This window comes from Fusarium keratoplasticum, chromosome 4 (genome assembly GCF_025433545.1).
Source record: "Fusarium keratoplasticum isolate Fu6.1 chromosome 4, whole genome shotgun sequence".
Taxonomy (NCBI): domain Eukaryota; kingdom Fungi; phylum Ascomycota; class Sordariomycetes; order Hypocreales; family Nectriaceae; genus Fusarium; species Fusarium keratoplasticum.
Window position 1 is genome coordinate 712,561 of NC_070532.1, and position 13,861 is coordinate 726,421.

Consider the following 13,861-nt stretch of genomic DNA (forward strand, 5'->3'; position numbering starts at 1 on the left):
ACTTTGCATCACATCCAAGACACAACAGCCACTCTCGCTACTCAAACTACCACTCGCTCGCCAAACACCAAAATGCGTCTTCAATCAGTTGCCTCTGTCCTCTTTGCTTCGGCCTTTGCCCAAGGCGCCCTCCACCCCAACGAACCTCGCAACTTGGTCAACGCCCATGACATCAAACCTCGTCAGACAGCCGACAGCGCAGAGTGTGCCACCATCTTCGAACCCCTCGTCACCGGTCTGCCGTCTCTGCCCCCCGACTTCATCTCCTTCTGGAGTGATAACAACCCCCAGACCAAGGGCTGTCTTGCCCAGCCCCCTCCGTCCCTGACGTCTCAGTTCGCGAGCGTCTACGACGACTTCGGTTCGTGGATTTCGTCCAACGAAGGCGTCTTTTCGAGTATCGCTTCCAAGTGCCCCCAGTATAATTTTAATGGGGGTGGTTTTGCCAAGAGGGCGGATTTCCCTGCGGTTTTTACTCGGCTACCTCCTGAGGCGGCGTCTTGGCTCAAGTTTGCCACTGCTTCGGGTATACCTCCTGAGTGGGCTGCCTACGGCTCCTATTCTCCCTGTCCAGCCTCAGCTACCACTTCGACTGCTGAACCGACTGCAACTCCTGTCGAAACCGGAAGCATCTCGACTCCATCGCCGGTTTTGGTCAACGCAGGAGATCGCAGCAAGGCCCGCTCTGTTTACTTTGCGGTTGTTGCTGGAATGGTCGGAGCGGCTGTCGCCATGTAAGGGGCTTGGAGGTGCTGCGGTGATGGATTCTTTTCCAGGAAGGCAATTATCATTCGTGTAACGCCCGCGTGGCAATTTTTCAGATATTTTGATTCGCCAATGGTGGAAGGAGGTCTCTGTGTCAATAGATGCCTAATAATCTCTTGCATGCCTCTCTCATTCTCTGTTCGCCCGTGAACTAATGTTAACAGCCTGGCGATGTTAGATCCAAGGTGATAACGTCCCCTGTTTCGTCAACTGGGCCTCAAGAACTCTCCGAACCCGAAAGACGCATTGTGTGATACGAATCTCCTCGGAAGCTTGCTGCTATTTTTGCACCCAAGACTTTCCTCGGCTTTGTCCAGTTCCCGCCCTCGTATTCCAGCCACGCTCTAACAACTGCAACCCAACCTTCATGAGGAAATGGATTGATTCCCTTGGAATCAGCCCTGTATTACAGTTATCTTAGCGTACTCCCGCCATGGTTAGCCATGCGAGCTACCCAATCAGCATCACTCCTCCATGGTCATCCCCGACTTATTCCCAACATCCTTGCTCGCTCTTGTGATATCGCCCGCTAACAACTGCCGATTCACGCCAGCAAAGAGTACTGGATTCCAAATGAAGGATCATCAAAACTACATGCTAAAGCACTGTGCATACAGCCGGTGTCAGGAAACGATGCTATGCGCACCAGTAGCCGCCAATTGATCCTTGCCACATGAGACTCGCTTGCTGAAAGGGAAATAGTCTATTAGCACTACATCAAGAAATTCACTATCGATGACACAATCTCAAGTATCCACCCCGTACCCCCAAAGCTCAGTTCGGATGCCATGTCCCCAATAAGAAGGTGTCATTATGCGAAAATGACAGCTCCCGCTCCTCCAGCATGGTCGCCATGGACATGGCCAACCGAAGTCCCATCTGCAGACCCATCTGCCTAATCGTCTTTGCCACCCACTGTCTCTGCTCTTTGGGCGTAGTCCTCAACATGGCGGAAAAGAACAGAGGCCATAGGAGAAGCCATCCTCCTGGGGTGGCGACATCGTCTGAGTAGGTGAACTGTCTGACGCCCCCGGCTTCCCTGTCGTCTGGTTGGTGGCCGAGATGATACGCGGCGCTGTGACAAATGCCATTTGCCATGTCGACGAGCACTTTGCCCGATCTCTGCAGGTTGGCTTTCTGATCTTCTGTGCCGTACTTGAGCGTGGCGGCGATGATGGACTCGTGGATGACCAACCGAATATTGCGGTAGCTGTTCCAAACACAAGCAACCCATGGGTCATAATACATGTCGTACTGCTGATCATACCCACTAGACGGCGTCCCACCAGGGCCGATAGATCGGTAAGACATGTAAGACCAACTGGGAGGCAGTGACTGAGCCCATTCGTTCAGAATATCGTCGATGGGGAGTAGACGCGCAGCCACTGTCTCAGGATCCTTGATGTCTCGGTACTTGAGTTCAGCCCTAGCCCTAGCAAGAATCTCATTAATCTCAGCGAAGCGGCTGGCAGGCTCCAGTTCCTTGATGTCCATGCGCTCTGCCCACTTGGACCACTTTGTCAGTGCGTAGGGGATGGGTTCCTGCAGTTGATGGCTAGTCATGACCTGTAAAGGGTGAGCATATGCAGGGACCATGAGATGAGTGGCTTACGATGATGCGACGCATCTGGATGAAGAGCTTGAGGGAGGCCTCGCTTTTGAACTGGCCTGATCCTCGCATCTCGATGCATTGTGCTGCGGCAATGGTATGCTGGCTGAAGGACTGCATGGAACTGACGTCGGCGGACGCAATAGTCTGCGATTCAGTTAGCTGTAATTCTGCCAGGAAATATATCAGACTCACCTCGAACATCCCCATGAGCATGACTGCGGCTAGGGTTTGATCCGATAATCGTTCAACGGGATCTTGAAGAGCATCACGTAGCTGCCGAATGGCCTTGCCGTACATCCGAAACGCCTCGGATCGCCATGCAGGAGCGTTGCCTGCGTTGGACAAAGCTGCAAGACCTGCAGCTGCCGTGATGGTGCTAAGCACTCCAAAAGAAGACGTCTCATCTCGCAAGAGACCGGGTAGATACTCATGATTCCCCCTAAGTGGTGCAGAGCTGGATGCACCGTTGATAGTGAGGACGTACTGCTGGATGAAGAAGCTGGTCGCTTGGTCTGTGGTTGATGGAGAGACGCCCCGTGTCCTTGCTCCAAGGACAGAGACGGTATTAGGGGTAACGGGTTTGTTCTTCTTCTGCATAATCCCCGTCTGGTTGCGAAAGTTGACATCTGCCTCTGAGGGAAAGCCTGGGCACTTCCACCCAGATTTCGTGCACTGAGAACATGCCGGAGAGAGCAAATCACACTGTAACTCAACATTAGCCTTCTTTCACGATGTGTCGAATTGTCTCACCTTAATCTTCCTCTTCTTGCACGTCGCGCACGCTCTACTTGGTTTCCCCGTATTGACCATCGTGCATTGATCTTTACCTGGACACTTGTTCAAAGGTGGCATGAGGCCGGTACATATGTAGTTTCGCACGCAATCAGTAGTCCATGCGAGTTGTCCAATCAGAGAGGGTTTTTGGTATTTGTTTTCAGCTGCTGACGGGCTGACAGGACCCCTGCCGCCACTTTTCCGTCGGCATTGTCCGAATAGCATCATCTCTCGGCTATTTCGACGGTGAATTTGGAATGACCGCAGTTCTTCAAATCCTGTAATTCCAAATGGTACCTTGACTTACCATGATCCCTGCATGATGGCAGTTTTTGACCGGTTCCCTCTGTGGGATCTGGGGATATAAGGCTGATGCAGCGCCCTTTGGTGGCTGCCAGACTCGACTGGATCACTTCACACCCCTTAAGCTTCTACTGTTTGACCTGACTTGATACCCCGCTTTTTTGATCAAAATGAGGCCTTTGGTTTCCCTCCTAGTGTTCGTTAGCGGTGTGGCGGCCGCCCCGTCAAAGTCGTGTCCAACCCCCACGCCGCTTCCCACCGTCGACCTCGGATATGAGATTCACCAGGCCATATCTTTCAACGTTTGTACTTGAACTCCTTCACAATACCCAACTAACAGTAGTCCAGGAAACCGGCCAGTACTACAACTTCTCCAATATCCGATACGCCAGACCTCCCACTGGCGAGCTCCGGTTTACCGCACCCCAGCCCCCAGTGAAGAACCGCAAAGCCATCCAGAAGGGTGACATCGGTTCATCATGCCCACAAGCATTAGCCGAGTGGTACGCCTGCAACTTGGCCCTGCAAAAACAAGTGATCAAATCACCCAGCGAATGCGGCAGACATCTCATCCCCCCACCAGACCCCCTGGAGCGGGAAGACTGCCTCTTCCTGGATGTCATTGCTCCTCGCGCTGTCTTCGATGAGCCCTCCAAGAAGGTTCCCGTCATGGTTTGGATCTATGGCGGCGGCTATGCATTTGGTCGAAAGGGGCTGGATGGCGATCCGTCTGGGTTGATTGAGCGGAGCAAGGAGGTTGACCCTGATGGCCGCGGCGTCATTTTCGTCACTTTCAACTACCGAGTATGTCTCGGATAATGGAAACTGAAAGATTTATACTAAAAAGTGTCGTAGGGCGGAGCATTCGGTTTCTTGTCTGGCCCCAACGTCAGGGCAAATGGCACTGCCAATGTCGGGCTGCTCGATCAACGCCTGGCATTGGAATGGGTACAAGACAACATCCATCTCTTTGGAGGCGACAAAGACCGGGTTACAGTCTTCGGTCAGTCAGCCGGAGGTGGTTCCATCATGCATCAGATCACTGCCTATGGTGGTCTCCGTGGCCGAGTCCCCTTCCAGCAAGCCATCATCCAATCCCCTGGAATCCCTCTCCTCCCTGGCAACAAGCAGCAGGATGATCTACTCCAAGATTTCCTTGGCAGATTGAACGTCTCAACCATCCAGGAAGCTCGCCAGCTCCCTTACGAAGCCTTATACAAGGCCAACGCCGACATGGTAGCCATCTCTCCCCAAGGCACTTTTACCTGGGCACCTGGCCCCGACGGATCATTTGTCCCAGGTCTCCCAGGTACCCTTCTAGCCCAGGGTAGTTTTGATAAGTCTGTCAAGATCATGACTGCGTTCAACCACAACGAGACCGAGTACTTCACCAGCCGGGACAACGTTAACAATACCGTCTTTGTCGACAACCTCGAGGCCACGTTCCCGGGCGCTCAGAAGTCTGTCATCGACCATATCTCCAAGAAACTTTATCCACCTATTTTTGACGGAAGCCAGCCATACAAGGACTTCTTCACCCGCGCCAAGCTGTCCCTGGCTGAGGCTGGTTTCGTGTGCAACACGCACTACCTACAAAAGGCCTTCAGTCGCCTCGGTTCCACCTATGGCTATAAGTTTAGCGTCCCACCTTCTTTCCATGGCCTCGACGTCTTCTTCACCTTTTTCAACGGACCGAGCGAAGTTGTTCCCGCTTCTGCAGGCCCTCTTGCTCTCATGCTGCAGCGATATCTCGTATCCTTTGCCCTCACTGGTAAGCCAAACACTCAGGCCGAGCTTGGTATGCCAGTGTATGGCCCAAAGGGCCAGTTGCTTGAGTTCACCGACAGTGGCCTCGATATTATCCCGGACCCTAGCCACAACAAGAGGTGCGAATGGTGGCAGAAGGCACTGTACTTCTAAGGTCACCTTCACCGCCAGTTCTGGCTAGTTTCTTTCTTGTTTGATGATTCGTCAGTAATTGTAATTGTTGAAACGCTGGATGTGGTGGGAAGGCTTTACTATGTGGCGTTGCATAGCCCCAGAGTGACGCATTTCCCTTCTTGTCGGTTGCCTTGGCGGACTGACTTATGGAGCCGATGATGAATGACTTTGGGATAGTAATTCCCATCGTAATTTCCTTCTATTTAGATAATAGATATTACTTATATATTCAATGCTCCTACCACTACTACAAGATCTCCCTTCATTAAGGAGTAAGTATGCGAACCCCGAAGCGCTGTCAACATCCACAAACCCAACGACTGGGCACCCGGGAATCAAACGATAGGCGCTGGGGCTGAGTTTTTTTCAACCTTGCGGGGCTTTTCTGCAGGTCTTAGGGGGAAGTACAACCCATGTCACAAACCAGGCTGAGCCAACACTCTGATAAGTAGGTAGGTACCTTGAGCCACGTTGCTCGACTTGGATTCAACCAGCCCAACTTCATCCAACTCGATTCCAGTCACATCCTCTCGTTCTTTCAAGGCAAGCTCAGTTATCGCTACGAATCGCCAGCATCAAGGGGCGGATTGCAACCACCATGGACCCCTTGAGCGCGGGCGCCAGCGTCGTCACCTTTCTTGGGCTCGCCTTCTCAGCTACTAAAACTGTTCACAGTGCCCTCTCTACCATCAAGGACGGGCCGCAAATCATTCAGCATCTCAATGAAGAAGTCTCGCAACTGAAAAGCGTCTTGGAACGACTGTCGCACATATCGATGAGTGCAACCGATGCAGCAGAGCTCGACAGCCTGGCCAGGAAATGCAATGACGACGTGGTTGGCTTCGAGAAGAGGCTGCGCCGGCTGGACACCTCTGGGGCTGATGGTCGGAGAGGAAAACTCTGGCGCAAGTTAAAGCTATTCTTGACGGAAAAGGACCTAGAACAAATACGAAACGTCGTCCATGGCCATACTCAGCTTCTCGCCATCCGGCTAAATATTATACAAGTTCAGCAAGGCTCTTTTTCGGCGACACAATCAGCCGAGGTCCTCAGTCTTCTTCAGAAACTTAGGGATGATGTGACGGTGATCCGCCAGGTCAATTCTTCAGTTGGGATGGCCGAGGAAGGCTCAATATCGCCACGAGTCGTCGAGCTGGAGAATGAGAAGATGGATTCTTGCGCTGACCTGACTCTCGATGAAAGCATTGAGCGACTCATGCGTTTGGTAGAGAGGAAGCCATGCATCGTTGACTCTGAAAACGCAGAAGAGCTCGTGCGTGACCTGGAGCACCTTTTACTCTCTGTGAGAAGAGATGCAACAGCAATGAAATCTCCAGAGGCAACTCCCGATCACCTCGATGGCGACAACGTTTCAGAAGAATTGAATCTCGTCACAAGCCTGATCTTGTCCGCTCCATTAATCAAAGTTAACCAGAGCGGTATTTCCCCTTGTTTTGATACAAATCTTGAAACGTACTGATGGCCCATAGTTCCGCTGAGATTACTCAAGGCCATGTCACGAGGAACTATAATCCACCAAGAACGGAAACGGAAGATGGTTGACATTGGTGAAGGAGTTGTGACACTGACTTCCACCAAACGGCGATGCAGACATCCGGTACAGCCTGGAGATCCCACGAGTCACCAGACTAGCGAGGGAAGAGAGTTTGCGGCTAAACTTGTCTTCAAGCCCAGAGCCACAAGCACCATGCTCACAGTTTCCGTCAACCAAGCACAAGTGACATATGATAGTTTTACGAGCATTCTTCCACAAATAACAGTCAACAACATCCTCCCTCCTGATTCATTGGTGTTCAGAGTCGCCGCGAGTGGGACGGTTCAAGAGCTGTTGGCCCTAGTGGCAGAGGGCAAAGCAAGCCTTCACGATCATGACACATACGGCCAGTCATTATTGCATGTGAGTAACACACTACCTTGATAAAAGGGTCATTTAGATAGGTCTGGGATTAAACTGACGCAATTCTTAAAGCGTTCGGAATTCAACCTCCCGATGTGCAAGTTCCTCATCGAGCAGGGGCTGGATGTGAATGAAGGGTCAACATGGCACAGGTATGGCCTTTGAGGAATCTTCAGTTCATAATGATGTGTTGTTGACCATGAAACTAAACAGAACGCCATTGCACGGCACAGAACGTAACCCAGAATTATTTCATGCCTTGTTGGACGCTGGGGCGGATCCAACCATTCAGTTAGATGTGGGTTTCCCCAGTCTTTTTCAGGAGGCCAGTCGTAGAGGAGATCCGATAGTGAGTGAAAGTTCTACAGTCCTAGTGCACTCAAGCTGAAAATGAATCTATCCAGGCTGGTCTTATGTTACGAGAAATGTTCAACACTAGCCCCTTTGTTCGTTACGGAGACCAGGCGGACTTGGGCACCAACCCTGTCCTTGACTGTTGCAGAAACCTGTTCAAATCGCACCACACTGCTTGGAGACAGGGTCATCTTCAAAGACTGGGCTTTCTCCTTGACCAGGGCTACAGCTTGCATGCCAAGTGGAAAGATGGCACGAATTGTTTAAGCCAGTTCTTCCTGACTTCTGAGAGTCAGGGATACCTTGAGAGCCGAGGATACGTGCAAGTTCGCAGAGAGATCTTGCTGTTCCTGGTGAACCGCGGCGCAGATGTCTCCTCGACTGACAACAAAGGGAGATCCGTCTCCTACTATGCGTATAACCGAGTCTTCTGCACACCATGCTCTGAAACATACCCAGCCTATCTGGGCGACCTTTGGGACTCTGTGCTGGATGAGTGCGGGTACAACATTTTGGAGTTTAGAAGGCTTGCCCCCCGAAAGGCTCGCTACACCAACATATACACTCGCCGAGTATTTGAGCAGCTCTGGCGGGGCAGGGAACGTCGATGCCCCTATTGGAATGACGCGCCTTGGCCAGAGTCGTCAACTGACAATATTCCGAGAATCTGGTATATCTTGGACGAAAACGGGAAAATGTGTGAAAAATGCCAGGTCTGCTATGAGCGCCCGGTCGAGGTATACAGATCCAATTGCTGCAAATGCGGGTTCTGCACCACTGACCTTGGCTGCTTGTGCGCCCAGAGCATCAACCGTGGACATCAGTATTATTGCACACGCCCACTCCAGCGGGAGATTAGATGGGATGAGAAGGAAGGCAGATATTTCTTCCCTAGAGACGAGTATGACCCTTCGTCCCAAGACGGATCACATGGTAGTGAATGATCTAATACATTGGTTAGAGGCGATGGGGTTTGCTCACTTGGCATGCGCAATGGTCGAGCTACAAGCCCTCAGGAAGATCATCTTTGGGACAACTTGTCACCCGCTTCGTCAAGGCAGCCCGAGTCCACTATCGAGGGCTCGCAGTTACTGGAGGAACTCTTTGAGAATCCCTGGGAAAGAGAGTAAAATAGGTGAAAGGGTTGCGTATTTTCTTAAACCTCGCAAACATCTGGCAAAACTCGCAACTATATTGAGATCAGTTTGACAATAGAAAAACTTTGATGAGGTCTTGGTTATCCTAAGCGGCCGCTTTAATGGCGGCCTTGTTTTATCTGTTATCAGTGCCCTCCTCTGCGCCATCTAGCAAAGGCAAAATGTCCTGTCCTCCCTACCAGCTTGCATGAACCCCCCGTCCATGATTCCATGAACTTATGCCTCTCCCAGTAGCTGAAACTCTTGTCCTTTTGGCCGAAGCACGAACGGTACGTGAGCACCGTAAAGAATTACGATGACATCTCCGGATTCCATGGCAGCAGGACCAAGTCCAACGTACCCACGCGCTGTGAGAAACGGCTTCCGTCCTGCTTGCATCATGACCGGGGCCAAATAAAGGTTAAACTTGCCCATGTTCTGTAGCACAGTCATGGAAACCTGCAATGCTGATGTGGGGGCCCCTAACTGTATGCCGCTGTCGAAGGCCTTGATAACCTCCAACACTGACACAAATCGCTCTCCGCTCACGATAGTAGCTCTACGCCATTGCGAACTAGTGGGCGAGATTGCCTCTTGATCTCCCATGGGAATCCGCCACAGGCTCGCCGCGACTTCTCCAGCAGGGTAGACAGGGTTGTCGGGGTGAGCTGAGAACGATTCCTGGATGAATAGCGCGATCTCGGTGAAGAAGATGCTTGCGGGTTTGAAGCCCTGTTGAAGGTAGTCTCCCATCGGTGCGAGTGTGGTGCCTACTTTACCAACCATGCCAACTTCAACACCCCTGAGCGCTATCGTTCGAATGTTACTACAAGGTACCCATTGTGTAGTGGTCTTGCTACTACACACGCTAAAGGGCCTGTCAATGTTGGCATTCGCTTGCGAGGGATCCCGAGTTACGCGCCAATCTGGCACCCATGATAGCAGCTCTGTGCCAGTGGGAGATTTTGGCCTTGGGCGTGGTCGGCCATACTCTGGATACAGCAACCCATGCGACTGAGGATCGATGGGGGAGGCTGTGTATGGCAATCCATACTGCGGATAGACAAGTAGAACCGCCTGGCCCTTAGCAAGAATAGCGGCCCATGTCTCAAGGAATACATCCTCGCAGGACTTGTCATAATTAGGACGTATTCCAAGCTCGTTGGCATCGCTTGCCAGGTTTAGGAGACCGAATACACGATCTCGAGGGTCAGTCGAGCAGAGTGAGGCGTCAGTCGCATCGTGACTGAAGGCGAGAATGAGGAGATCCAGCAACGGTTGCCCCGGCGTGCCCGGCTTTGATGATCGATAACGTTCTCGCTGCTGGAACATCCTCGTAGCACCATGTCCTAAGCCCGCTACATTTCCCGGCCATCCAACGGGGTTATTGGTCGCTATCGTCAACAGATCCTGCCTTGACGCTGCATCATAGAGCTGCCGCGAGAACGCTTTGAGAAAGGTCAAGACAAACCTATGGAAGTCGTCCAACGGGGCCCTGTAGCTTCCACAGGCCACCATTATTTATTGAGAGACCAAGAACTCCTGTAGGCACCAGACTCGAAACCAGTAGTCAAGGTTCAGCAGCTTCTTCAAAGCAATCTGTTCAGGTCCGCCGAGACGGCCCCCGAGTGGCCCTTGTGGACTCTGGAGTCATTGTACAACCTCCGGTCTGTCTAAGAGTTTGTGGTCCCATGACATGCCCTTTTGAGACATATGAGAGAATGCCCGCATGACTTCAGCCGATTCGGGATCTTCACCAAGCCATACCACCGTAGTGGTGGCCTTTTCGTAAATATCCTTCATCAACTGGATCTGCCACGACTTTTCATCGTTGTTGGACTGTTGGATACAGATGGCATCTATCCAAAGTGTGACCGTTTTTTGGTCTTCCTGAAGGCGATGTAGTGCAGCGATGAGATTCCTAGTAGCCTGAAAGGAACAACCACCGATTGTGATGAGCAATGTGTCGTTTGCATCGCCCCAGGTGTATGAGAGAGCTGCGAACTCCAAATCATCGTTCAATGAAGCTTTGCTCAGAGAAAGACAAATCTCTGGCGAAGTTTCCTAGTCTTGATCAGCCGATGTGTTATCTGTAGAAGTACAAGGTTATGGTACCTTGGGGAACAGCTTTGCGAGCCGGATCTCCCGTCTGAGTTCATCAAGTGGTTCGTAAGAAAGGGCTGCCATGATGAGAGCTGGTCTCGAGTAGCCAATATGTTTCCATGGAAGCTAAGCATGCAAGGAGCGGATGCCCTGCCATTTATGCTTGTATTGGCTGAGCATAGAACCGAGTTTGTGGCTGAAGCCAAGCATCAAATCAGGACCTTGTAGTTGCACTGCAGCAGTAGGTCGGAGCTGGACCAGATCCCCCAGTCGGATGATTGGCTACCGACTGCGTCAAGACCAAGGCGGCCAAGAAGGGTGACACGTACTTCTGGTGGGCGATATTAGGCTGAGATGCCAACCTCTCTGCCCAAACGAATTCTTGGTGCGTTGAGAAGCTTGAGGGGGGGGGGGGCTTCCCAGCTTTATGATACAAACCTTCACCCTTCACATTCAAACCCGTGAGCAATATCTTAATAAGGTCACTCCAAAGAGGGTAGTCTCAGCTGAGGTCTCTATTCCTAGTTACCCATCCATGACTCTACATGTCTGCTTATTTGGCTCCCTAAATATGATAAGAGCAAGCCTTGTGTTAACATCCCTCCAGTTAACGCGCCACCACCACTCCTCAGCTCCATGGTCTTCATATTCTTCATGTATCACTAGATGGAATTTTATATTGCTTATTATATGTTATCATCTTCAATGACGAGGCCAAAATAGGGCATCGGCCATAACAGCAAAAGACACAGGCCATCTTCAGGCTAATAGGCATCTGTTCTGTAGACTTCTACTTGTTCTCACTGGGATTAGCTGAGTACACTTATAGCCGAGAGCCTGTTCAACGTCGGCGCGAGAAACGACGGACAATTCAATCTAGTTATCAAATGATAGCCAGCTAAGATCAAAACTCGTGCACCTATCTCCACTACACTTCAGCTCTCTCAACATGCAGTCCATCTACTCTCTAACTTTCAAAAGACATGCCCTTCATGGCGCTAGTCGGCCCAACGTACCAGAAATGGCGCCGATCAAAATCGGCAAATATGCTGTTGATAGTTGCATGGAGAGTGGCCTTGAACTGTGTATGCTTGTAACTTGACCCTAACTTAGAATATATCGTGGGGCAGGACCAAGGTAGTCATAATGCCAAGATCTGAATCTTGATAGGTGAGAAAAAAAAAGATTGCAGATTCATTCTGACAGAAGTGACCACTACATCCAATGCTCTCCAATAAGACCATGAAAACCCCATTCTGTTGCACGACACTCTTGACCTAATAATTCTGATGGATCCAGTCAATAGTTTCCCTCAGTTCCTTCGCCGACTCAGCTATATGAGCCTCCTCGTCACGGTCTAGAGGCATCTGAATCGTACTCATAACTCCCTTCCTCCCGAGGACCGCGGGCAAGCTAAAAGAGCAACCAAAATCCGGTTGGAAATGGCTGACGGGACGAACATTGCGCTTATCCAAGAGGATAGAGGAACACATACTACATATAATAGAGCCGAGCCCAAAAGGAGTGGCACCTTTAGCTCTGATTATGCTCTGCGATCGATGCTTGCACTCATCCGCAAGCTCGACACGGTCAAGAACGTTGGGCGGGAGCGATTTATCCATGGGGACGCCACCAACTGTTGCCACTGACCATGCTACGACTGGATCTCCGTGTACGCCGACCACGTAGATATCCATCGAATTAGCCGCGACCTAGAATTCCATTAGCCCAACTGGAAAGAGGATGCAAGATCCACGTGTACTCACTCCAGCCCGCACGGCCACCAGACCACGGAGCCGCACCGAGTCTAGGAAGGTGCCTGAGCCCAAGACTTGAGACGTCGGAAGTCCGGAGAGCTCATGGGCGAGGGATGTGAGCAGGTCGACAGGGTTTGACACGATAAGCAGGATGGTGTCTGATCTGAACGGCTTCATTGTCTCGACTACTTCCCTAACAATTGACATGTTCCGGGATGTGTAGTCGACGGTGGTTTGGCCTAGGGAACATGAAGTGAGCCCGCGCTAAATCGCAGCAAACAACCAGCCTTGTCCTATTTGATCGCTTACCTATCATGTGCTTGGATCCCGCCGTGATGACCACAATGTCGGCCTTGGCTGCCTCATGGTGTGAGGCCGCTCGTACGAGCGTGCTGCTGTTACAACTGTAGGCCACATCGGAAAGGTCCCGGACCTGGCCGTCTCTCAAATCAATATCGATGTCGACGAGGAGCAACTCGCTCGCGAGAGAGGCGAGGATGAGCGAGTAGGCTGCGGCGCCGCCGACCTGGCCCACGCCGACGATTGCGATCTGAGAAACCGAATTCATGGTTCTGGAGGACCGTTCCAACTACCGAATCGAGTTTTTCGCATTCCCTAGAGACAACAACCTTGCTTCATTTAACATGGTAAGCGGCAGATAAGTGACACATAAGCGGTGGGAGGAAGCTAGTGTGGAGCGGATATGGTGGCTTGAATTGAGTGGTGTGACATTTTGGTTCACATCAATCACCAAGCTTGAACACTATGATTGAACCTTGCAACAATGGCCGAGGAGACGTGAGCCGACTACTGGTTGGATGGATGGACGGATGGATGGATGACAAATGCAAGCCGGATCGAATGAATTCAGCTCTCTATCCTGTAAAAGCCCAAAGTCCGGCCTTCCGTACCAACCAGGGCATCGCCCGCACAACGCATGGTACACGCACCTGGCCGCTGGTTTCTTACCTCCTTAGTGCAAAACTTTTAAAAACAATCTAATCACACCTCTTTTCTTATTAAGTGCACCGATGATTGTCTGGACTCCGCTTTACGCAGGCTCTGATTAATAATGACGACGATGGCATCGGCCACGACCAGCCCGCCTACAACCCAGATCCGTTCAATCTGGGAATCCATGCTTCCACGAACCTTGCCAGAGGCGTGGTGCATTTGCTTACGGCTGATCACACCACCA

General features: G+C 51.4%; 6 protein-coding genes across 6 annotated transcripts; 3 read left to right on the plus strand and 3 right to left on the minus strand.

The window, feature by feature from the left end:
- Nucleotides 1–72: 72 nt before the first annotated feature.
- NCS57_00530700 (uncharacterized protein) lies at nucleotides 73–738 on the plus strand (the record flags this gene model as incomplete). Its single annotated transcript, XM_053055236.1, has 1 exon — nucleotides 73–738. The coding sequence occupies one exon, from the start codon at nucleotides 73–75 to the stop codon at nucleotides 736–738; it is 666 nt and encodes a 221-aa protein (XP_052914191.1).
- An 801-nt stretch (nucleotides 739–1,539) lies between these two features.
- NCS57_00530800 (Zn(2)-C6 fungal-type domain-containing protein) lies at nucleotides 1,540–3,229 on the minus strand (the record flags this gene model as incomplete). The annotated part of the gene is made up of 4 exons (XM_053055237.1): nucleotides 1,540–2,331; nucleotides 2,378–2,521; nucleotides 2,570–3,079; nucleotides 3,128–3,229. 4 exons carry the CDS (start codon nucleotides 3,227–3,229, stop codon nucleotides 1,540–1,542), a joined length of 1,548 nt encoding a protein of 515 aa, XP_052914192.1.
- Nucleotides 3,230–3,624: 395 nt separating this feature from the next.
- NCS57_00530900 (Carboxylic ester hydrolase) lies at nucleotides 3,625–5,374 on the plus strand (the record flags this gene model as incomplete). Its single annotated transcript, XM_053055238.1, has 3 exons — nucleotides 3,625–3,756; nucleotides 3,803–4,258; nucleotides 4,310–5,374. 3 exons carry the CDS (start codon nucleotides 3,625–3,627, stop codon nucleotides 5,372–5,374), a joined length of 1,653 nt encoding a protein of 550 aa, XP_052914193.1.
- Nucleotides 5,375–5,993: 619 nt separating this feature from the next.
- NCS57_00531000 (Helo-like-N domain-containing protein) lies at nucleotides 5,994–8,797 on the plus strand (the record flags this gene model as incomplete). The annotated part of the gene is made up of 5 exons (XM_053055239.1): nucleotides 5,994–6,834; nucleotides 6,886–7,313; nucleotides 7,450–7,662; nucleotides 7,718–8,568; nucleotides 8,629–8,797. 5 exons carry the CDS (start codon nucleotides 5,994–5,996, stop codon nucleotides 8,795–8,797), a joined length of 2,502 nt encoding a protein of 833 aa, XP_052914194.1.
- A 243-nt stretch (nucleotides 8,798–9,040) lies between these two features.
- NCS57_00531100 (HET domain-containing protein) lies at nucleotides 9,041–10,990 on the minus strand (the record flags this gene model as incomplete). Its single annotated transcript, XM_053055240.1, has 3 exons — nucleotides 9,041–10,237; nucleotides 10,571–10,867; nucleotides 10,919–10,990. 3 exons carry the CDS (start codon nucleotides 10,988–10,990, stop codon nucleotides 9,041–9,043), a joined length of 1,566 nt encoding a protein of 521 aa, XP_052914195.1.
- Nucleotides 10,991–12,183: 1,193 nt separating this feature from the next.
- Nucleotides 12,184–13,231, minus strand: NCS57_00531200 (uncharacterized protein; the record flags this gene model as incomplete). The annotated part of the gene is made up of 3 exons (XM_053055241.1): nucleotides 12,184–12,618; nucleotides 12,673–12,902; nucleotides 12,973–13,231. The coding sequence occupies 3 exons, from the start codon at nucleotides 13,229–13,231 to the stop codon at nucleotides 12,184–12,186; spliced, it is 924 nt and encodes a 307-aa protein (XP_052914196.1).
- Nucleotides 13,232–13,861: the final 630 nt, after the last annotated feature.